This window comes from Carcharhinus amblyrhynchos, chromosome 14, assembly GCF_965287045.1.
Source record: "Carcharhinus amblyrhynchos chromosome 14, sCarAmb.v2.hapA, whole genome shotgun sequence".
Taxonomy (NCBI): Eukaryota; Metazoa; Chordata; class Chondrichthyes; order Carcharhiniformes; family Carcharhinidae; genus Carcharhinus; species Carcharhinus amblyrhynchos.
Genome location: NC_137337.1, coordinates 3,264,524 through 3,284,537, shown reverse-complemented (window position 1 = coordinate 3,284,537; position 20,014 = coordinate 3,264,524). Strand labels below are relative to the sequence as shown.

The 20,014-nt window shown below is 45.9% G+C and overlaps 1 protein-coding gene across 1 annotated transcript in view; it reads right to left on the bottom strand.

Annotated features, from left to right (window-relative positions):
• nudt14 (nudix (nucleoside diphosphate linked moiety X)-type motif 14) overlaps window positions 1-20,014 on the bottom strand; it is a 66,747-nt gene that overhangs the window by 29,441 nt on the left and 17,292 nt on the right. Inside the window, exon 2 of the mRNA XM_080202176.1 lies at window positions 1,439-1,482. Within this exon, the coding sequence (XP_080058302.1) occupies window positions 1,439-1,482 (44 nt within the window). The remainder of the gene's footprint in view (window positions 1-1,438; window positions 1,483-20,014) is intronic.

Sequence of the window (20,014 nt, the reverse complement as noted above, 5' to 3'; positions counted from 1 at the left end):
ACAGTTCACTCAAATATATTCTGATTAAAGCTGCTTCAATGGAGAGGCCAGAGCTACAGAACACTTCCCCATGATACCCACCACAGTGGGCATGAGTCCCTTTACCCAAGGTGTTGGGCAATGTCCCTCTGCCCAGGTTGGTGGTACCAATGTGGGGCACTGCACCATTACAACAACAACTATAACTTGGTATCAATATAGAACTATTAACCTGGTCAAACAACCTGAAGGAATTCACAGGACCATTATGAAGCAAATCTGACATTGAGTCACAAGGTGGGTATTAGGACAGGAGTAGGTTTTAAAGAGCATCTTAAAGTGAAGGAGAGAGGTAGCAAGCAGAGGGGAGGAATTCGAGAGTTCAGGACCCAGGAAGCTGAAGGCACAGCCACCAAAGCTGGGGCAATTAAAGTGTTCAAGGCAAATACAGATATCTCAGAGGGTTGGGTGATTGGAGAAGATTACCAAAATAGGGTGGGGCGAGGCTCTGGGGGTCTTTAAGAATAGACAGGAATTCCAAAGTTGAGGCAGGGCTGATGGGTGAATGGGACTTGGTGTAAGTAAGAAATTTGGAAGTCTTAATGTGCCATGAATGAGGTCAGAAGCTCATCTCAAGAAGCTTCAGAAGGCTTTTAACAAAATCCCACATAACAGAGTGGCGTGCAAGATTTAAGTGCATGAGATTAGGGGCAATATATTGAGATTAATAGAAAACTGATTGGAAGACAGGAAACAAAAAGTATGGATAAATGGGTCTTTTCCCAAATGGCAGGCAGCAGCAAGTGGGATACTGCAGTGATCAGTGCTCAGACCCCAGCTATTCACAATATATATATTAACCATTTAGATGAGGGAACCAAATGTAATATTAATATCTCCAAATCTGCAGATGATGCAAAGCTGGGTGGAGGGAGAACTCTGAGGAGGATGCAGAAATCTTTCAGTGTGATTTGGACAAACTAAGTGAGTGGGCAATTTTTTTTTAATCATTCATGGGATGTGGGTGTCACTGGCTGGATTACCCACCCCTGAAGGCAATTAAGAGTCAACTACATTACTGTGGCTCTGGAGTCACATGTAGGCCCCAGAACAGGTAAGGACGGCAGATTTCCTTTCCTAAAGGACATTCGTGAACCAGATGGGTTTTTACAACAATCGACAACATGGTCATTGTTAGACTTTTAATTCCAGATTTCTATTAAATTCAAATGTCATCATCTGTCATTGTGGGATTTGGACCTGGGCCCCCAGAACATTACCCAGAGTTTCTAGATTACCAGTCCAGCAACAACACCACTAGGCCACTGCAGGGCAGATTAAATATAATACAGATAAATGGAGCAAAAACAGGAAGAGAGATTATTATCCAAATAGTCATCAATTAATGCGGGCAAGAACAACGATGAGTGATAGTGACAAAAGTTCAGGAGAGAGTTACCTGTCGTGTGTTTTCATGAAATCCCAGTACTTCCTGGTCCCATTCTATAAATGAGAGAGAAAGGAATTGTTATAAAAAACAAGGTTTATATGGCTGTTAGATCCTGAACCATGTGAAAATCCGCCATGTGTATTTCCTCACCATTCTACCAGGTGTAACAGACTGGGAACACTGCATTCTACAGGGAGTAAGGTACTGGGAACATTGTACTCTACAGGGTGTAATACACCAGGAACACTGCATTCTACAGCATGTAGGACACTGGGAACACTGCATTCTACAGGGCGTAACACACTGCATTTAACCAGGTATAAGGCACTGGGAACACTGCATTCTACAGAGTGTAAGATACTGGGAACACTGTATTCTATAGGAAGTAAGGCACTGGGAACACTATACTATAGGGTGTAACACACTGGGAATACTGCATTCTATAAGGTGTAAAATACTGGGAACACTGTATTCTTTAGGGTGTAAGGCACTGGGAACTGCATTCTATAGGGTGTTGGACACTGTATACAAGCACAGTGGATGGAACAAATGCTGAATGCAGTAAATCACACTGTGAGCAGAGAGATCTTGTGATCAGCACACAATTGTTCTGAATTGCTCCAACCCAGGAGGCCATTCAACCCATCACATCTACACTGGCTCTCTGAATTCTATTGCTTTCACAGCTGTGATCTATGGAAATCTTAAAAACACATGTCCTCACTGTGATAACTAAAGTGGGAGAAGCAAAATGAGATGTGGAAGTGAGGTACATTGTCTTGTGTGACATTCGTCGGAAAAAAACACTGCCATTAATTAGTAATGCCTTTAAGAGCTACAGCATGTTAGGAATGGTCCTGGAACATACTGCCTGGAAAGGAGGACTCATTACTTAAATGGCAACAATGTTTGCAGGGTGAAGGGAAAAGTACAAAAGAACAGGATTTATTGGATAGCTGTATAAAGTGCTGACACAGGCTCAATGGGCCAAATGGTCTCCCTGTGTGCTCCAAGGCCTATGACCTTGGGAAAGATGATTTGAGGGGTAGGGTCAATGGGGGGGGGGGGGGGGGCGGGGGGGGGTGTGAAGCAAAGATGATTTTTGATATCCAATTTAGGAGCTGTCCCTCCTGCTCAGATTTAAGTTTCCAAAGGTCGAACTTGAAGAAAGGTGGACTCTTGAAGGTCATGAAAGGAGTTAAAGTACTTTTAAAAATTCATTAGCAGGATGTGGATGTCCTCGGTTAGGGCCATAATTAAATTCCATCCCTAGCTGTCCTCCAACTGAGTCACTTTCTAGGTAATTTCAAAGGGCATTTCAGAGTTAATCCTGTTGCTGTGGCTCTGGAGTCACGTGTAGGCCAGACCAGGGAAAGACAGCAGATTTCCTTCTCTAAAGGACATCAGTGAACCAGATGGGTTTTTCCAACAATGGTTTCATGGTCATCAGTAGATTCTTAATGTTTATTGAATTCAAATTCCACAATGAAGAAAATTGGGATATAAGGACAAAATAGGTAAACGTAATATTCACTTACATAGGAAGCAAACACTTGGGCCATCGTGGTTTAATATCTATATATTTTACAATCACAGCTGACTTTCAAACCCCACATCTTATTCATTACCAATATATTGCACAAAAAAATCAAGCATAAAGGTCAAGAAGTTTTGCTACAATTGTACAGGGCATTGGTGAGACCACGGATAGGATTCTCCGATCTCATCCACTCTCACCCCCGCCCCACCAGTGGAAAACAGAGAACTTGGCACTCAGCCAAAACTCCATTCACCGCAGCAGGATCGGAAAATCCCAGCCATGGGCGAGATCGGCACGTGTGTGGAGTACTGTGTACAGTTTCTTGTCTCTTTACTTCAGTAAGAATTTATTTACATTGGAAACAGTTCAGGGAGGGGTCACTCAACTGATCCCTGGGATGAAGGGCCTTAGCTTATGAGGAAAAGTTGGAAGGCTGGGCCTGCATCCACTGGAGTTTAGAAGAACGAGAGGTGATCTTACTGAAATATGTAAGATCCTGAGGGGACTTGACAGAGTGGATGCTTAGAGGATGTCTTCCCTTGTGGGAGTCTAGAAACTGGGGACACAGTTTAAAAATGAGAAGTCTCTCATTGAGACTGAGATGTTTAGAAATTCATAGAATCCCTACAGCGCAGAAGGAGGCCATTTGGCCCATTGAGTCTGCACCCACAATCCCACCCAAGTCCTATTCCTGCTACCCGACATATTTACCCTGCTAATCACCTGTCACTAAGGGGCAAATTATCATGGCCAATCAGCCTAACCCACACATCTTTTGACTGTGCGAGGAAACCGAAGCACCCGGAGGAAACCCGCACAGACACGGGGAGAATGTGCAAACTCCACACAGACAGTAACCCGAGCCAGGAATTGAACCCAAGTCCCTGGTGCTGTGAGGCAGCAACGCTAACCGCTGTGCCACCGCGCTGCCCCTAAATTTTTTTTCTCTGAGGGTGGTGAATCTTTGGAACTCTTTCCCAAAGAGCAGTGGGGGCAGGATCGCTGAATTGTATTAATGCAGAGGTAGAGAGATGAAGAACAGAATCAGTCAAAGGTTATCAGTAGGAGGTGAAATGAGGAGTTGAGGACACAAGTAAATCAGCCATAATCTTACTGAATGGTGCAGCAGCAGCAAGGGGCCGAATGGCCTAATCCTGCTGCTAATTTGTGTGTTGATATATTAGGGTGGTGACCAATCACGACGGCGGAGGTGCCAAAGGCAGAGCTGTGAGTTACAGCAACAACCAGACTGAAGCAAGGCCAGGGACAGGTAACATGATGGAGGCACTTTGATCCTGAGGTCTGTCATTCCCTCTCTTACTGCCTTCATCTCTCTCTCTCTGCATTTCAACACCTTCTTAAAACTGAATTCTGTATTCTGCTCACCTGCCCTAACTCCAGTATTAATAGTTTACTGGTCATTGCATTGTTTCTGTTGGCGGGACAGTTTTCCATGCTGAAGGTGCAAGTTGTATTAATTTCAGTTAATGTTAGGACATGCCTTCCAGATAGCTCTTCAAACTGTAATCCTTCCCACGCGCTGCTTGTAAAATACCGCCCCTCAGGCAGGTGGCACGTGTATAGCGTGCAGTGTCATATTTACAGGTCTCAGAACTCTTACCTTACAGGGATACCTGTCAGGCAGATTCAATTTATGTGACACACAGATTACAAGCAGCAGCTGGAAGAGGAGCGTGCCTTTAATGGCTCACAGCTCACTGACAGGAAATGCCCTCGGAGTGGAACTGAAGCGCGGCTTCAGCTGGAACACTCCAGGATTCTGTTCTGGGCTGACTCCAGCTCAGCTGTCATTTCCAGCTGACAGGCCGGCTGGGTGACGGCCTCGGTAAGTACTGCACTCACCTCCAAGTCAGCAAATCCTGGATTCAAATCCTGCCCAGAACAACTGAGGCTGACATTCCCGTGTGGTACCGAGTAGGGAAGTGTCCTGGCCAATAGTCCTCTCTCAACTAACTTCAGTGAGGAAGATTATCTGGTCATTATCATATTGCTTTTTGTGGACAAACTGGCTTCTACATTTCCCTCGTTACAATTCACTACACTTCATTAGCACTGTGGAACAAAGTGAGCTTGTGAAGCGTGCCACATAAACCCAAACCTGCCTTCCTAGCTCTGAGGTACAGCAATCCCTTCTCAGTCTCAGTGATGCTGAGGCCAGGCAGCCAAACAGACTCCTCAACCCAGCGATACCTTCCTAATCCATACAATCTACTCAGAGTTGGTTAGCATCCAGCTTTCCAACCCAAGCTATCCAAGCTTTGGTTGAAAAGTGGCAGGCAATGGCCATCTTATTGACCAATGTAAGATCCTGAGGGAACTTGATGTGGATGAGGAAAGAATGTTTCTTCTTATCGAAGAGACTAGAACTAGGGGAAACTGTTTCAAAAGGGGGTGATGGGGTGACATGTTTTGTTTCAGAACTCTCAGACGGTCTACAGCGAGTCTGTGGAATTCACCTCCTCAGACAGCAGTGTAGGCAGGATCCTCAGTGAGATGGTAGCATGTGCTTCACAATCCCACCTGCAGCATGGGTTCAATTCCCGTTCTGGCTGAGGTAGACCTAGGCCCTGCTTGCTCGCCCTGCCCTCTGAGTGTGGGAGGCAACGGCAAACCATCACTGACAAAAAACTGCCAAGAAAGCAGCTCAAGATGAATCATCTGCAGTGAATGAGCCAGGAACCTGCCATCAGGCTCAGCCCTGAGAAGCTACAGTGCAGCGAGGTCATTCGGCCCATCGAGTCTGCACCCACTGTCCGACCAAGCATCCCCAGGCCCTATCCCCATAACCCCATGTACTTACCCCACTAATCCCCCTAAACTACACATCTTGGGACACCAAGGGGCAATTTTACCATGACCAATCCACCTTCCAGACTGTGGGAGGAAGCCGGAGCACCTGGAGGAAACCCACACAAATACAGGGAGAAGGTGCAAACTCACACAGACAGTGACCCAAGCCAGGAATTGAACCCGGATTCCTGGTGTTGTGAGGCAGCAGTGCTAACCACTGCTCCACCGTGCCACAAATATAATGTGTGGAGATGTCGGGGACAGAGGATATGGCAATCCATTAACTTTATCTTCCTGTATAAACAGGAGAGAAATCAACTTTTAACATTCTTGATTTATTCTGGGTTCAGAAGGGTCGGTTGATTGAGAGATAGGAAAAGGGTTAACAGCAAAGGCTTGGAGGCACCACCCTCCACCCCTGATCCCGCATCATACATTCCACATGCCACATTCCTCTGATTTGTGACTGATGGGTGTTTATTGCTGGTGTGCCAGAAGGAAAGCTACTCACAGGAGCTGCCTGGCTCGTATTAAATCAATCAGCAATATGCTGGATATATAAACTCTGCTTCGACAACACAGCGAGAGACAGGGAACTCTACAGTCAGTGCCAGAACTTAGTATCAGGCCAACTCTCCAACCCACCTGAAGCCAAAGCATCAACTGATGAGTGGAGTTGTCCCTCCCTCGCGCACTCACCCACTGTTTGATTAGTTGCTGTGTGATCCATTACCATAACCATTAACTCTGCAGGCAAGCTGCTGTCAGCAGCCCTCGTCCAGAGTTAGATACCAAAAGACTGTTTTTTTGTTGTCAGTACAATTACTGATAAGAAAGAGGAGCGGCTGTTGGAAACAAAAAGTCTTCTGTCTTTTTAAACACAAGAGAAGAACAGGTGGTAGTTGCTTCAGTCTGAGCATTGGTGCAGGGCTGGGCTGCTGGGGGGAGGAGGTGCTGGGCTGGGCAGGGCTGGGCAGGGCTGGTGGGGGAAGGAGATGCTGGGCTGGGCTGGGCAGGTGGGGGGAGGAGATGCTGGGCTGGGCTGGGCTGGTGGGGGAAGGAGGTGCTGGGCTGGGCTGGGCTGCTGGGAGGAGGAGATGCTGGGCTGGGCTGGGCTGGGCTGGGCTGGGCTGCTGGGGGAAGGAGATGCTGGGCTGGGCTGGGCTGGGCTGCTGGGGGAAGGAGGTGCTGGGCTGGGCTGGGCTGCTGGGAGGAGGAGATGCTGGGCTGGGCTGGGCTGGGCTGGGCTGCTGGGGGAAGGAGATGCTGGGCTGGGCTGGGCAGGTGGGGGAAGGAGATGCTGGGCTGGGCTGGGCTGCTGGGGGGAGGAGGTAACTACATTCTGCTCTATGGCTATTTTCAGTGATGATCTGCGCTGGCGAATAGCCCTATAGGCAGCAGCCATTCTCCACAAAGCGGACAGAGCCTGATTTATTTTCATAATTTCACTCATGGAACATGGACATTGCTGGCGAGACCAGCACTTATTGTCCATTCCTAATTGTCCCTTGAGAAGGTGGTGGTGAGCTGCCTTCTTAAAGCGCTACAATCCATGTGGTGTAGGTACACCCATAGTGCTGCTGGGGAGTCAGACCAGAAACTCTATTTCACCAGTAGATGCAAGAGCAGGTCAGAGGCTGGGAATACTGCAGAGAGGAACTCACCTCCTGACTCCCCAAAGCCTATCCACAAGTGAGTTCCTCTCCGCAGTATTCCCAGCATCTGACCTGCTCTTGAGTCAGGAGTGTGATGGAATATTCTCCACTCGTCTAGATAAGTGCAGCTCCAATAACATCCGAGAAGCTCAACACCATCCAGACAAAACAGCCCACTTAATTGACACCACCTCCACTAGCTGGAACACTCACTCCCTCCATGCCTGTAGTGTGTACAAGATGCACTGCAGCAACTGACCAAGATTCCTTCGACAGCATTCTCCTACCACAGCCTCAACCATTTACAAGGACAAGCGCAGCAGACACATGGGAACATCACCAACTGGAAGTTCCCCTCCAAATCACTCACCATCCTGACTTGGAAAAACGTCACCATTTCTTCACTGTCATTTGGTCAAAATCCTGAAGCATTCTAACAGCACTGTGGCTGTACCTACACCACACGGACTGCGGCGGTTCAAGGAGGCAGCTCACCACCATTTTCTCAAGGGGCAATTAGAGTTGGACAATAAATGCTGGCCTTACCAACATCCTGTTAAAGAATTTAAAAAGTATTTCCCCAGCAGATAGCCCTCTCATCTCATCAACAGATGAAAAAAGAAAAGCAATTTACTGCGGATGCTGGAACCTGAAACCAAAAGAGGAAACACTGGAAAATCTCCGCAGGTCTGGCAGCATCTGGAAGGAGGAAAAAGAGCTGACATTAATAATCCAGATGACCCTTTGTCAAAGAGTCACCTGAACTCGAAACATCAGCTCTTTTCTCTCCTTCAGATGATGAAAAAATAAACCTGGCAATCCAGGTGAAAATAAGGGAAATTCCCCATGACCCAGTGAAAAAACATCTCCTCTGAGACCAAAAGCAACCAGGGTCAATCCCCAGATAACACTGCGACACTGTCCTCAGCGAGGTGGGTCTGCTCCTGGTCTCACTGCAATAGGCTCCTGTCTAACGCCCCCTGTCTCGATACACAGAGGGGTTAAACTGTGTAAAAATCCCCAGGCTGCATGTGTTAGCGAATGTTCGACGTGAAGAGTAAATGTGCATTGCAAATCTAACCTGTGTAAGTGCAGTCAGGCACCAAGAGTCTCATGTTCCCACATTCAGCACGGAATGGAATGTAGCTGCATTGTACTTTGTGATGTCAGATTTAAGCCATTTTGTGATTAACTTTCACAAACTTTCTCAATACAGTATTTTTTAAACAACAAAATAAGTCCATGGGTCAGGCAGGGAGTGAGGTGAAAGTTAACCCTCCGTAAGCCTGTGGTGCAGGGGGAGAACAGAAGGGGGATTGAAGATCCCCATCTCATATTAACCTATCCTGCTGATATTCAGCATCTAAGCTCACATTTGGAACGGCCGATCGGAAGAGTTACTCCAGGACAACAAGTTTGGAGCCATGATCCTAGGAGGGAGTGAGGAGCTGGAATGAGAGGCCAAATCACACAGAGAGATAAAGAGAGGCAGAGAAGAAAGTAACAAAGAAACATGGATAGAGATAGAGAATGAGAGAAAAAGGCAGAGGCAGACACAGACAGAAAGAGATGGGAGGTCAAGAGAGATACGCAAAGCTAGTGGAGGGATAGAGAGAGATGATAACTGCATCAACAATGTGTAATGAAATAAGGAAAGCAAAGGAAGAAATTCAATCAAGCTAGATTGTATGAAAGTGGCTGATAACTGCCTTGTCTGAAATGTGATCTCGGCAATGTTGTTCTTCAGCAGGAAATAGAGTTCAAAGAGTATGAATGGTGCTGCTTTTATGAAGGGAAGCACAGCCACCATCCACTGCAAGCATGTTCCAACCTGACTACACAGGGGACACACCAAGAGGAAAAAAGACTGGATCAGCCCAGAAACTTCCATTAACTGCAGCTAAAACAGAACCCAGTTTAACAATCGGCAACAGAGGGTATGATCACCCATAACCCACACCTCCCTCCAACATCGGCTATGTTCTCCCCTCCACTGCCCAGTCACATTGACGATTTGTAGGACTCATTCTAACTGAGACCAGCTCGAGCATTCACAACCTCAGGATGTTCCCAAAGTATGTTACAGCCAACCAAATACTTCTGAAGTGTTATAATGTCAAAAATCTAGCAGCTAACATGCTTCCACAACCAGCAATGTGATAATGATCACATCATTTGAACTTTTCTTTTGACATAGGATGGGTTGAGGGATGAGTATTGGCAAAGACATCAGGGAAACTCCACTACTCTTTCATTCAGTTGTAAAAGTAGGGATTGAAATTCTGAGAACATCCTTTTCACTGAGAGCAGAGTGAATTGTGGAGTTCCCCACACCAAGAACAGTGCAGGCTGGTTCATGTGATTTATTCAAGGTGGAGTTAGACAGATTATTGATCAGCGAAGGAATCCAGGATAATGGGGAGAAGACAGGGAAGGAGCTGAGGTTACAGTCAGATCAGCCACGGTCTTATTGAAAGCCAGGACAGGCTGATGGGGCTGAATGGCCTTCTCCAGCTCCTAGCTCTTGTGCTTTCTTCTATAATGGCCACAGAACCTTTTACATCCATCTGAGAGAAGGTTTTTCTGAGATTCTCTGGCCTCCCAGCTGTGTGTTTCCTGCTAGCGGGAGGTGGCACATGGTTTGGGATTCCTGCCTCTGTCAATGGGGATTCCCATGGGCATCACCCCACACCGGCGGGAAATCCACGGGCGGGGGGCTGTACTGCAGGGATGGGATCAGAGAATCCCACCTGCATGAATGGCCGCAGAATCCCAGTGAGCGTTTCAAATAGTGTTGAACCCCCTCAGTGCTGCACTGGGACACCGGCTTAGATTTTGTGTCCAGATTTCTGGAGTGGGACTTGAACCCACCACCCTTTGATTCAGAGGCAAGAGTGTTATACACTGAACCATGAATGAAATGATACCTTCACTGTTCAGGCTCTTTGGGTCCAATCCTGGTCAAAGAAGACAAGCACCTCCAGTAAACTGGCAAAGTTAAACTCTGCATGGGGAGAGTTTCCTCTTCCAGAAATGAGGAACTCTGTGTTTAACAATCTGCACACTAGACTTCAATCTTCCGTCACCTCAGAGCGGCCATAACAAAGACACCAATGTCAGACTCCTATTTATTGACTACAGCTCAGCCTTCAGCACCATTGTTCCTACGAAACCCATCTCCAAACTCCATGGCCTCCCGCTGCAACTGGATCCTGAACTTCCTAACCCACAGACTGCAATCAGTAAGGATAGGCAACAACACCTCCTCCCCGATCATCCTCAACACCGGTGTCCCACAAGGCTGTGTTCTCAGCCCCCTTCTATACTCCTTAACCACCTATGACTGTGCCACCAAATTCCCCCCCAACTCGATTTCCAAGTTCGCTGACAACATCACCGTAGTGGGTTGGATCTCAAACAATTACAAGACAGGGTACAGGAATGGGATAGAGAATCTGGTGAACTGGTGCGGCAACAATAATCTCTCCCTCAATGTCAACAAAACAAAGGAGATTGTCATCGACTTCAGGAAGTAAAGTGGAGAACATGCCCCTGTCTACATCAATGGGAACAAAGCAGAAATGGTCGAGAGCTTTTCAAGGTTTTAGGTATCCAGTTCACCAACAACCTGTCCTGGTCCCCCCACGTCAACATTATAGTTAAGAAAGCCCACCAACACCTCTACTTTGTCAGAAAACTAACGAAATTTGGCATGTCCGCTATGACTCTCACCAACTTTTACAGATGCACCATAGGAAGCATTCTTTCTGGATGTACCACAGCTTGGTCTGGGCTCCTGCTCTGCCCAAGATCACAAGAAACTAAAGAGGTTGTGAACGAAGCCCAGTCCATCACGCAAACCAGCTTTCCATCCATTAACATTTCTTACAATTCCCGCTGCCTCAGAAAAGCAGCCAGCTTAAACAAGGACCTATACACCCCAGACATTCTCTCTTCCACCTTCTATCATCAGGAAAAAGATAGTAAAGTCTGAGGACATGTATCAACTGATACAAGAACAGCTTCTTCCCTACTGCCATCAGACTTTTGAATGGACCTACCTTGCATTAAGTTGATCTTTCTCTACACCCTAGCTATGACTGTAACACTACATTTTGCACTCCCTCATTTCCTTCTCTATGAACAGTATGCTTTGCCTATAAAGCGCACAAGAAACAATACTTTTTGCTGTACACTAATACATGTGACAATAATAAATCAAATTAAATCAAATAAGGGTTACCCCACAGCCTCAACAACATTTGCCTCAGTTCCTGAGGACTGGTGCGAGGGTGAGTGGGATTTGCATTTTGATCCATTGTAAGTTTGACAATGTGCTCAACTAATTCCCCTTCCCAAATGGAGAGGTTCGGGGTTACTGAGCATCTGGCTCCAGTCCCTGAACTCCTGATAGTGCAGGTGACTTACATTTCTTGAAGTCACAACAGTTGAAGATTAAACAATCTACCAAGGCCTTTTCCTTTCTCTTTCCAGATAAGGTTAATGCTGTCAATATCAATCTGATCTATAGAAAGTTTGGGCTGTTTACACATTATATTTGCTTGCTGGTCATTAGTAAAACACTGAGAGTGTATGGGTTGTGCTATATTAACTCACGGCCAAATAGGAATCCTGCAAAAAGTTCCACAATACACAAGTCCAGCTATTAGCCACAATAGCTTATTAGAATCAGAGACTGACACAGGACACTCAGCCCATCGTGCTTGTGCTGACTCTTTGAAAGGGTATTCAATTCTTCCCACCTAACATAGAGAATGGGAGCAGGAGTAGGCCATTCAGCCCTTTGAGTCCACTCCATCCTTCAGCATGATCATGGCTGATCCTCTATCTTCCTTGCTCTTTGCCCATAGCTTTGCAAATGTCTTCCCTTCAAGTCTTCATTCAATTCCCTTTTTCCCTAAGTTACTCCTGAGTCTTTCTTTCAGGCCTTGCAGTCTAGATCATAATTCCCTGCGTAAAAAAATGTTTCCTGTTAGTACCTCTGGATCTTTTGCTAAACATCTGAAATCTGTGTCCTCCGTATACTGACCTTCCTGCTAGTGGGAATACTCCTTGGAATCTGCAGTAAAGGAAGAAAGCTCTGCAGAACCAGGTTTGCCGACCTTCCCAGATTAGTCTGGAGTTTCCAGAAATTAAAACTCATTTCATGCTCATCCTGAACGTAACCAGGGAGAAACATCACCAGGCCATGAATGTTATGGTGAGCAGGTGAGTGAATGGAGCTCAGTCCATGAAAAGATCAGCCATGATCTTATTGAATGACTCGAGGGGTCAGGTGGCCTACTCCTGCTTCTAGTTCTTATGAAGAAGATCATGCAGCTTTCCAAATTCTTTAAAGATTCTCATTTAATATCAATAAAAATATTGGAGCTTCCAGTTGGGGAACAGATCATCTGTTTATTTCCCAACTGGAATGGGAATAGACAGGTCAGGTCAGGTCAGGAGCTGTTTGGAGACAGGAAGCCAGAGAATGAAACTTCCTGGAATATCTCCAACCTGAGTTGACAGCCTCACCCAAAACTCTGCCCGAAATTCCTGGTATTTGAAGAAGAGCAGGAAATTCTCCTCGGATCCTGGTCAACATTCCTTTCACAAACAACAACCCCAGAAGACAGGCTCACTGACCATTCACTCATCGTCACTTTGGGCAGAAATGGTCACTCAGCTTGTATCTGCAGCAATCTGTGCATTTCAGAGTCATTCACTGCACTTGAGGTGTTTATGATGTATTCAGAGAGTGCGATATGAACAGAACTTCTAACAAGGCAGCTGCAACAAGATGCCCTGATTAGAGCAGTTCTCTTACAGACCTCAATTCATTTTTGAGGAGGTTCCTCATGGGAGGCCGGTTATGAAGGGATGATTACATGGGATTCAGGACAATTTGGCAAACTGGATCCCAAAGTGGCTTTGTGGCAACAGCCAGAGGATGATGGTCACAGATTATGTTTGTGACTGGAAGTCTGTGTCCAGTGGTGTCTCGCAGAGATCGGTGCTGGATCCCTTGCTGTTGTAATGTACATTAATAATCTGGATGTGAACGTAGGAGGTTAGATTAGTAAATTCACACATGACACAAAAATTGGCAGTTGTAGTAAATAGTGAGGAGAAAAGCCTTAGATGACCGTCATAGGTGGGCTGGTCAGGTGGGCAGAACAGCAGCAAATGGAATTTAACCCTGAAAAGTGTGAGGTGATGCAATTGGGAGGACAACAAAGCAAAGGGATGTATAATGAATGATCGGACATGGGGAAGTATAGAGGACCAGAGGAACCTTGGTGTGCATGTCCACAAATCCCTAAAGGCAGCAGGATAGGTAGTTAAGGTGGTTAAGAAGGAATATGGAGGATAGTTGCCTTTATTAACTGAGGCATAGAAAATAAGAGAAGGGAGGTGATGATGGAGCTGTATAAAACGCTGGTTAGGCCACAGCTAGAGTAGTGTGTGCAGTTCTGGTCACCACACTATAGGAAGGGTGTGATCGCACTGGAGACGGTGCAGAGGAGAGTCACCAGGATGCTGCCTGGGATGGAATGTTTCAGCTACAAGGAGAGGCTGGATAGGCTGGGGCTGTTTTGCTTGGAGCAGGGAAAGCTGAGGAGGGACCTGATCGAGGTGTACAAAATTATGAGGAGCTGGGCTGGGTTAGATAGGAAGGAATGTTTCTCCTTAGCGGAGGGTAAATAATGAGGGGGCACAGATTTGAGTTAGGGGCAGGAGATTTAAAGGGGATTTGAGGAGAAACTTTCACCCAGAGGGTGGTGGGAATCTGAAACTCCCTGCCTGAAAAGTTGGTAGAGGCAGGAACACTCACAACATTTAAGAAACATTTAGATGAGCACTTGAAATTCCACAGTATACAAGGCTACAGAGCAGTTGCTGGAAAATGGGATTAGACTAGATAGGTACTTGATGGCTGGAGCAGACGATGCACTGAATGGCCTCTTTCTGTGCCATCAGACTGACTTTGATGATGGTTAAAGGTGACAATCATGATCAATTGCAATGGCTGAGTGTAAGACTCCAGGCTAAAGGGAGATCTCCTTCAAACACTTTATAACTTTCACTCTTTTCTGTTCGCAGAAACGTATTTCTCTGTGATCCCTTGCTAATGAAGCAAAATTAAAACCTGCTACACGCCCAATAAAACAGGAGGGAGCGACTGTAGCCGGGCTGATCCTTACTCTGCTTATTGAAGAGTGCCCCCTGCTGAATCTGAATCCAATACCTGCTCTTTCCAGGGCTCCTACACCTTGGGCCAGATGAGGAATATTTTCGAAATCATTCACTCTCATTTAACAAAGTGAGATGCCAAAGATTTCAGACAATTTAACAATGCAGAGTGAGCAACAGCCAGTGAAAACCTAGGCAGCAAGTTCAACTGAACCCAAGCTGCACAAAATAAACTGGGAGACAGACACCGCGCTTACCCTAGTCCAACACCAGCATCTCCACATCAGAGACACAGACAGACAGGCATGTTCATGTGGTAAGAGGACAGACACATGAGGACAAGACACACAGACAGACAGACACATACACAGACACACACACAGACACAAAGACACATACACAGACACACACACAAACAGACACACACACTTGTTAAGGTGATGCGGGGGAATCAAGAGGATTCAATTAGATAAGAGACCAGAATCAGGAGAGATAGTTTCAGAATAAAAGGTCCACTGTTTAAGACAGAAATTAGGAGAATTTTTTTCTCTCAATGGGTCACTAGTCTGTGTAATTTTCTTCCCCAGAAAGCAGAGGAGGCTGTGTCATTGAATATATTCAAGACAGAATTAAACAGATTTTTGACCGACAAGGAGGGCAGACAGCAGGGTAAAGACCACAACTCAGTCAGCCTTGATCTTATGAAATAGGGGAACAGGCTCAAAGAGCCGAATGGCCTACTCTCGCTCCTCTGTTCCTAAACACCGGTATATACAGATGGAGGGAGAGAGAGAGATATAATAGAGAAGACAGGATGGAGAGAGGCCTGGGTAAAGGTATACACAGAGGCAGGTAGAGCAAGGATTATATGCTGTCAGAAAAAAATATAGGAGGCCAGAGTGATAAAGACAGAGAGACTGTAAAGGAAAGAAAGACAAGGATAGAGGCAAAGAAAAACTGAACGAAAGATAGCTTTGAGAAAGCATGATACACAGACTGGCAAAGACAGGCAGCAGGAAAAGGTGGGAGTGTTTATAATTTAGGTGCAAACGTAATTTAGATGCTGATCCAGCCATTTAATCCTTCAACACTCGGTCCTTCCCTGTAAATAATGAGATTCTGCTGCAGACTTTAAAATGTATTTAAGCTCATCAGTTGCAGCACTAACCTGGAAACTGGGCCAAAAAGAACAGGAAGATTCAAGGATCAATTGCCTGCCTCTGCTGCCAATTGACATTCAAAGGTGTAGCTAGAGGAATTGCCAAGGGATGGAGCGGCGAGAACTGGGAGAGAACTTTCCTTTTCACCTCTGAGTCAGAAGGTTGAGAGTTCAATCCCACTCCAGAGACTGAGCACAATAGTAGAATCTGAGAATAATTACGGCACTGTGTTCGTGCTAACTCCCTGCAAGAGCAACTCAGCCACTTCCACTTCCTTTCCCCAGAACTCTGAAAATACTTTCTTCAGGTGCCTTTCCAATTTTCTTTTGAAAACCAGGATTGAATCTGTCTCCAACACTTTCTCAAACAATGCATCCCAGATCCTAAACACTCAGAGCACAGTCACTGAGGCAATGCTGAACTGTCACAGAATCAGACAATAAACGGGGTTGTTATCTGCCCTTATCGGTGAATGTGGAGATCCATTATCATTATTGAAAATGTAAAGGTGAATTCTCCCCAGTGTCCTAGACTCCCCGTTTATCCCTCAACAACACGCTGCATTTTAGTGACTACATTTCAAAAGTGGCTGGGCTGTGGGGCTTTGGAACATTCTGAGGTCAGGAAAGGTGCTCTCAGCCTTGTTGGGGAGTGGTGAGGGGATATAGGGGGTGGTGAGGGATATCTTTATAAAGCCCTCTCCTAGGATACGGGGGTTAGCTGTTAACCCAATTCTCAGCTAGTTAACCACTGCCATGGCGAGTAACAAACTCTTCTGTCTTGGCTCAGGGGGGAGTTCATTTTGACGGAACGTCATGCTATAACTGACGGGAGTAGAATGTTCTTGTTTTCAAAGCTTTGTGTTGCAATTGTACTTGAAGGGGTTAGCAGAAGGTGTTGTGTGGGGGAGTTGGGGGGGGGAGTGGTAAAGCAAACAATACAATTAGAATTCTTCAGTAATGGAGGTAGCACCTGGTCTCTTATAGAAATAGTTCAGCCAACAACAGGCCAAGCCAGTTACCTTGGCAAACTCGGCATGTAAACAGTTGGCTGGACACGCTGTTACATGCTCACTGTCACACACACAATGAATGATTTTATTTTTAGGAGCTCTTCCCCTTTTGTTTTTTTTGCAAGAAAAAATGCAACAGCACGGAAAAAAATCCACATACACTGAAGTGTCTGCCAGTCTCAAATGATGATAAGACTGGGCTGGATGGTGAAGGATAGCTGCCCCTCCATTAACCCATGACACTGCGTTCACTGGCCCGGCTGTAAGTCTGCCGTTCACCTGGGGTGTATAGTTCCTGGGGGAATTGCAGCTGCCCCAGCTCAGCAACATGGGTTCTGGGGAAGAGCAGGGGATGAAAGCCATCTCTTTATACTGTGGGGGCTTCGAATGGTCAAACAAGTGTCCATCACCACTTCTAAAATAGTCACTTGTTGGTTACATGGAAATGTGGTACATTCCGAAGACTGGCTAGCAAGCAGGATAATGGGATGAGACTGGGTGGGATATTAAAGGTGTGTGGAGTGAGGAGAGTGCGATTAGGCTGGGTGGGACAGACATTTGTGTGCGTGAGGGAGGCGGAGGGAGTGGGATGGTAGGGTAGAAAACCAAGAAAAGAAAAATAAAACCCAACTCTTGTCTGATCCCCATTTTCCTTTAACTTTGGCCCCGCTGCCATTTATTGGTCTATTGGGACCCACACCATTTTCACTCCTGCTTGGACTAACTCCGGTGTCAATTGTTGAAAGTCCCCCTTCCGGTAAAAATGACCATTCCATTCTTGCTCTATGACCTCAAAAAAGCTGGGGGGGTGGGGTGGAGGGGAAGGAGGAGGAGGAGAGAGAAGTTCAGGGAAATGGCTAAAGGGCAGGACGGATTGTGGACGTTTGGAGTGGAATAGCCCTGAGACCAGTACTGAGACCTCTCCAATTCCCAATGTGATTTTCCCTTTTAATTCCAATGTTCAAATGGGGAAAATATCAAACATGACGAGAACAGAGACAGACCAGTGAAATGCGCAGATGCAAGAGCATTTTAAGGTGAATAAGTGTGAAGTGAGGCACTTTGGAAGGAACATGGAGAGACAGGAAAGAGGCCAGTTAAGAGGGGAGTGCAAGAGCAGAGATTCTTTGGACATATAACTCACAAATCCTTAAAGGTGGCAAGGCGAGTTAGTGAGATTGTTTAATAAGCATATAGGATGATCAGCTTTATAAATAGAGGCACTGAATACAAAAACAAGGAAGTCACGTTAAACCATAATAACTCACTAATTAGGCCTCAGCTGGAATATTGGGCGGGATTTTCTGCTTCCGGAATTCCCACCCAAAGTCAATGGGCTTTTTTGCTGCCTATTAAAGGAGCAGGTGGAAAGGTGGTTTATCCTGAGGATGAGGAATCTTAGTGATATGGGGAGATTAGAAAAACTGGGATTGTTCTCCTTAGAGCAGAGACGGTTAAGGGGAGATTTAATAGAGGCTCAGAATTATGAAAGGTTTGATGGAGGGAATTGGAGGAAACTATTCCTTCTGGCAAGTGGATTGGTAACCAGACTGGTGAACTTTAACACCATCGACAAACTAGAGGGGAAACAGAGAGATGTTAAGATCTGGAATGCCCTATCTGAAAGAATGGCGGAATCCAATTTCTTGGGGACTTTCAAAGGGCAACTGGATATGGATTTGGAGAGAATTGATTGACAGGGTTACTGCAGAAAAGCTGAAGTGTGGGTTTAAATTGGAAAGCTTTCAAAGAGCCAGCATGTATATGATGGGCTGAATTGCCTCCTCGTCTGTGTGAGCTCCAATATTTTAAATATAAGAAATAGGAGCAGGAGTAGGCCATCTAGCCCTTCAAGCCTGCCCCGCCATTCAATAAGATCATGGCTGATCTGTCTTGGCTCAGTTCCACATTCCCGCCCTCTCCCCATAACCCTTAATCCCCTCGCTTATCAAAAACCTATCAATATATGCAAAATATGCAAAGGCAGCGGAATTGGAGGAGGACTACAAAATGAGTTGAGGAAAATTCCTAAGCAAGTGGGACAATAATAGATGAAATTCGAGAGGAAAACTGTAAAATACTGTGGCAGCAAGATAGATCGTTCTTCAACCAGTGGATGAAGTTCAGGGAATTCAGACGAAACATCACTATAAAATCGGGAGTTCCAAAGAAAAGTCGTCGGAGTTTAGAAGATTGTGAGGTGATTGTACTGAAACATACAACAGGACAGGGTGGATGCTGAGGGGATGTTTCCTCTCACAGGAGAGACTGGAACTGGGGGACACTGTTTAAAAATAAGGTGTCTCCAATTAAAATGAAGATTAAGCATACCTTTCTCTCAGGGGCTTGTGAGTTTTTGAGATCTTCCAGGAGACAGGGCCATTGAATATTAAGGCAGTGAGGGATATGTTATTAACTAATAAGGGAGTCCAATGTGGTGGGGCTGGGTGGAAAGGGGAGTTGAGGCTGTAATCAGATTGGCTGTGGTCTTACTGAATAGGGAAGCAACCTTCAGGGGATGAATGGCCTACCTGTGTTCCTAATTCATCCCAAATTATGTTTAGTGGTGACAAAGTTATGGATGAGGGTTTCAGCAGCAGATAAGCTGAGGAAGGAAGGGGAGGGCAGTTGGGTAATGTTACAGAAGTGGAAATAGGTGACGGTGCAGATATGTGATCAGAAGCTGCTCTTGGGATCAAATAATGACAGCAAATTGTGAATGGCCTGGTTCAGCAGGATTCTCTGACTGCGTGCACTCCCAAGACTGGAAATGCCCACCCGAGCTCAATGGACCTCTGCCGAACTTTCTCAATTCCCGCAGTGGGAGAAAGATGTGAGAATTTCAACCCTGGCGTTTCATCCAGTAAACAGCACTTCATGGGAAAGTTATCAAACTCAAGATGACACTGAGTCACATTAGTGGATTAAGTCAAGTATCCGATCTGATGGAAAGAGAGGCTTTCTATGAAGACAGAAGCAGAAAGGTTTTGGGGGGAACTCCAGCATGTAGAGCTTGAACAGCTGAAGACAGAACAGCCAATGATGGAGCAGTTCAAACTGGAAATAAGCAGCAAAGCAGAATAGCAGAGGGGGAGAGAGATGATGCAGGGTCTAGAAAGTAAACAGAATTCTAGTTGGATGAAAACTCTGCTCACTGAGACAAGAGGAAGATATTTAAAGGCTGAAGACAGTACAAAGGGCCCAGGACTGATC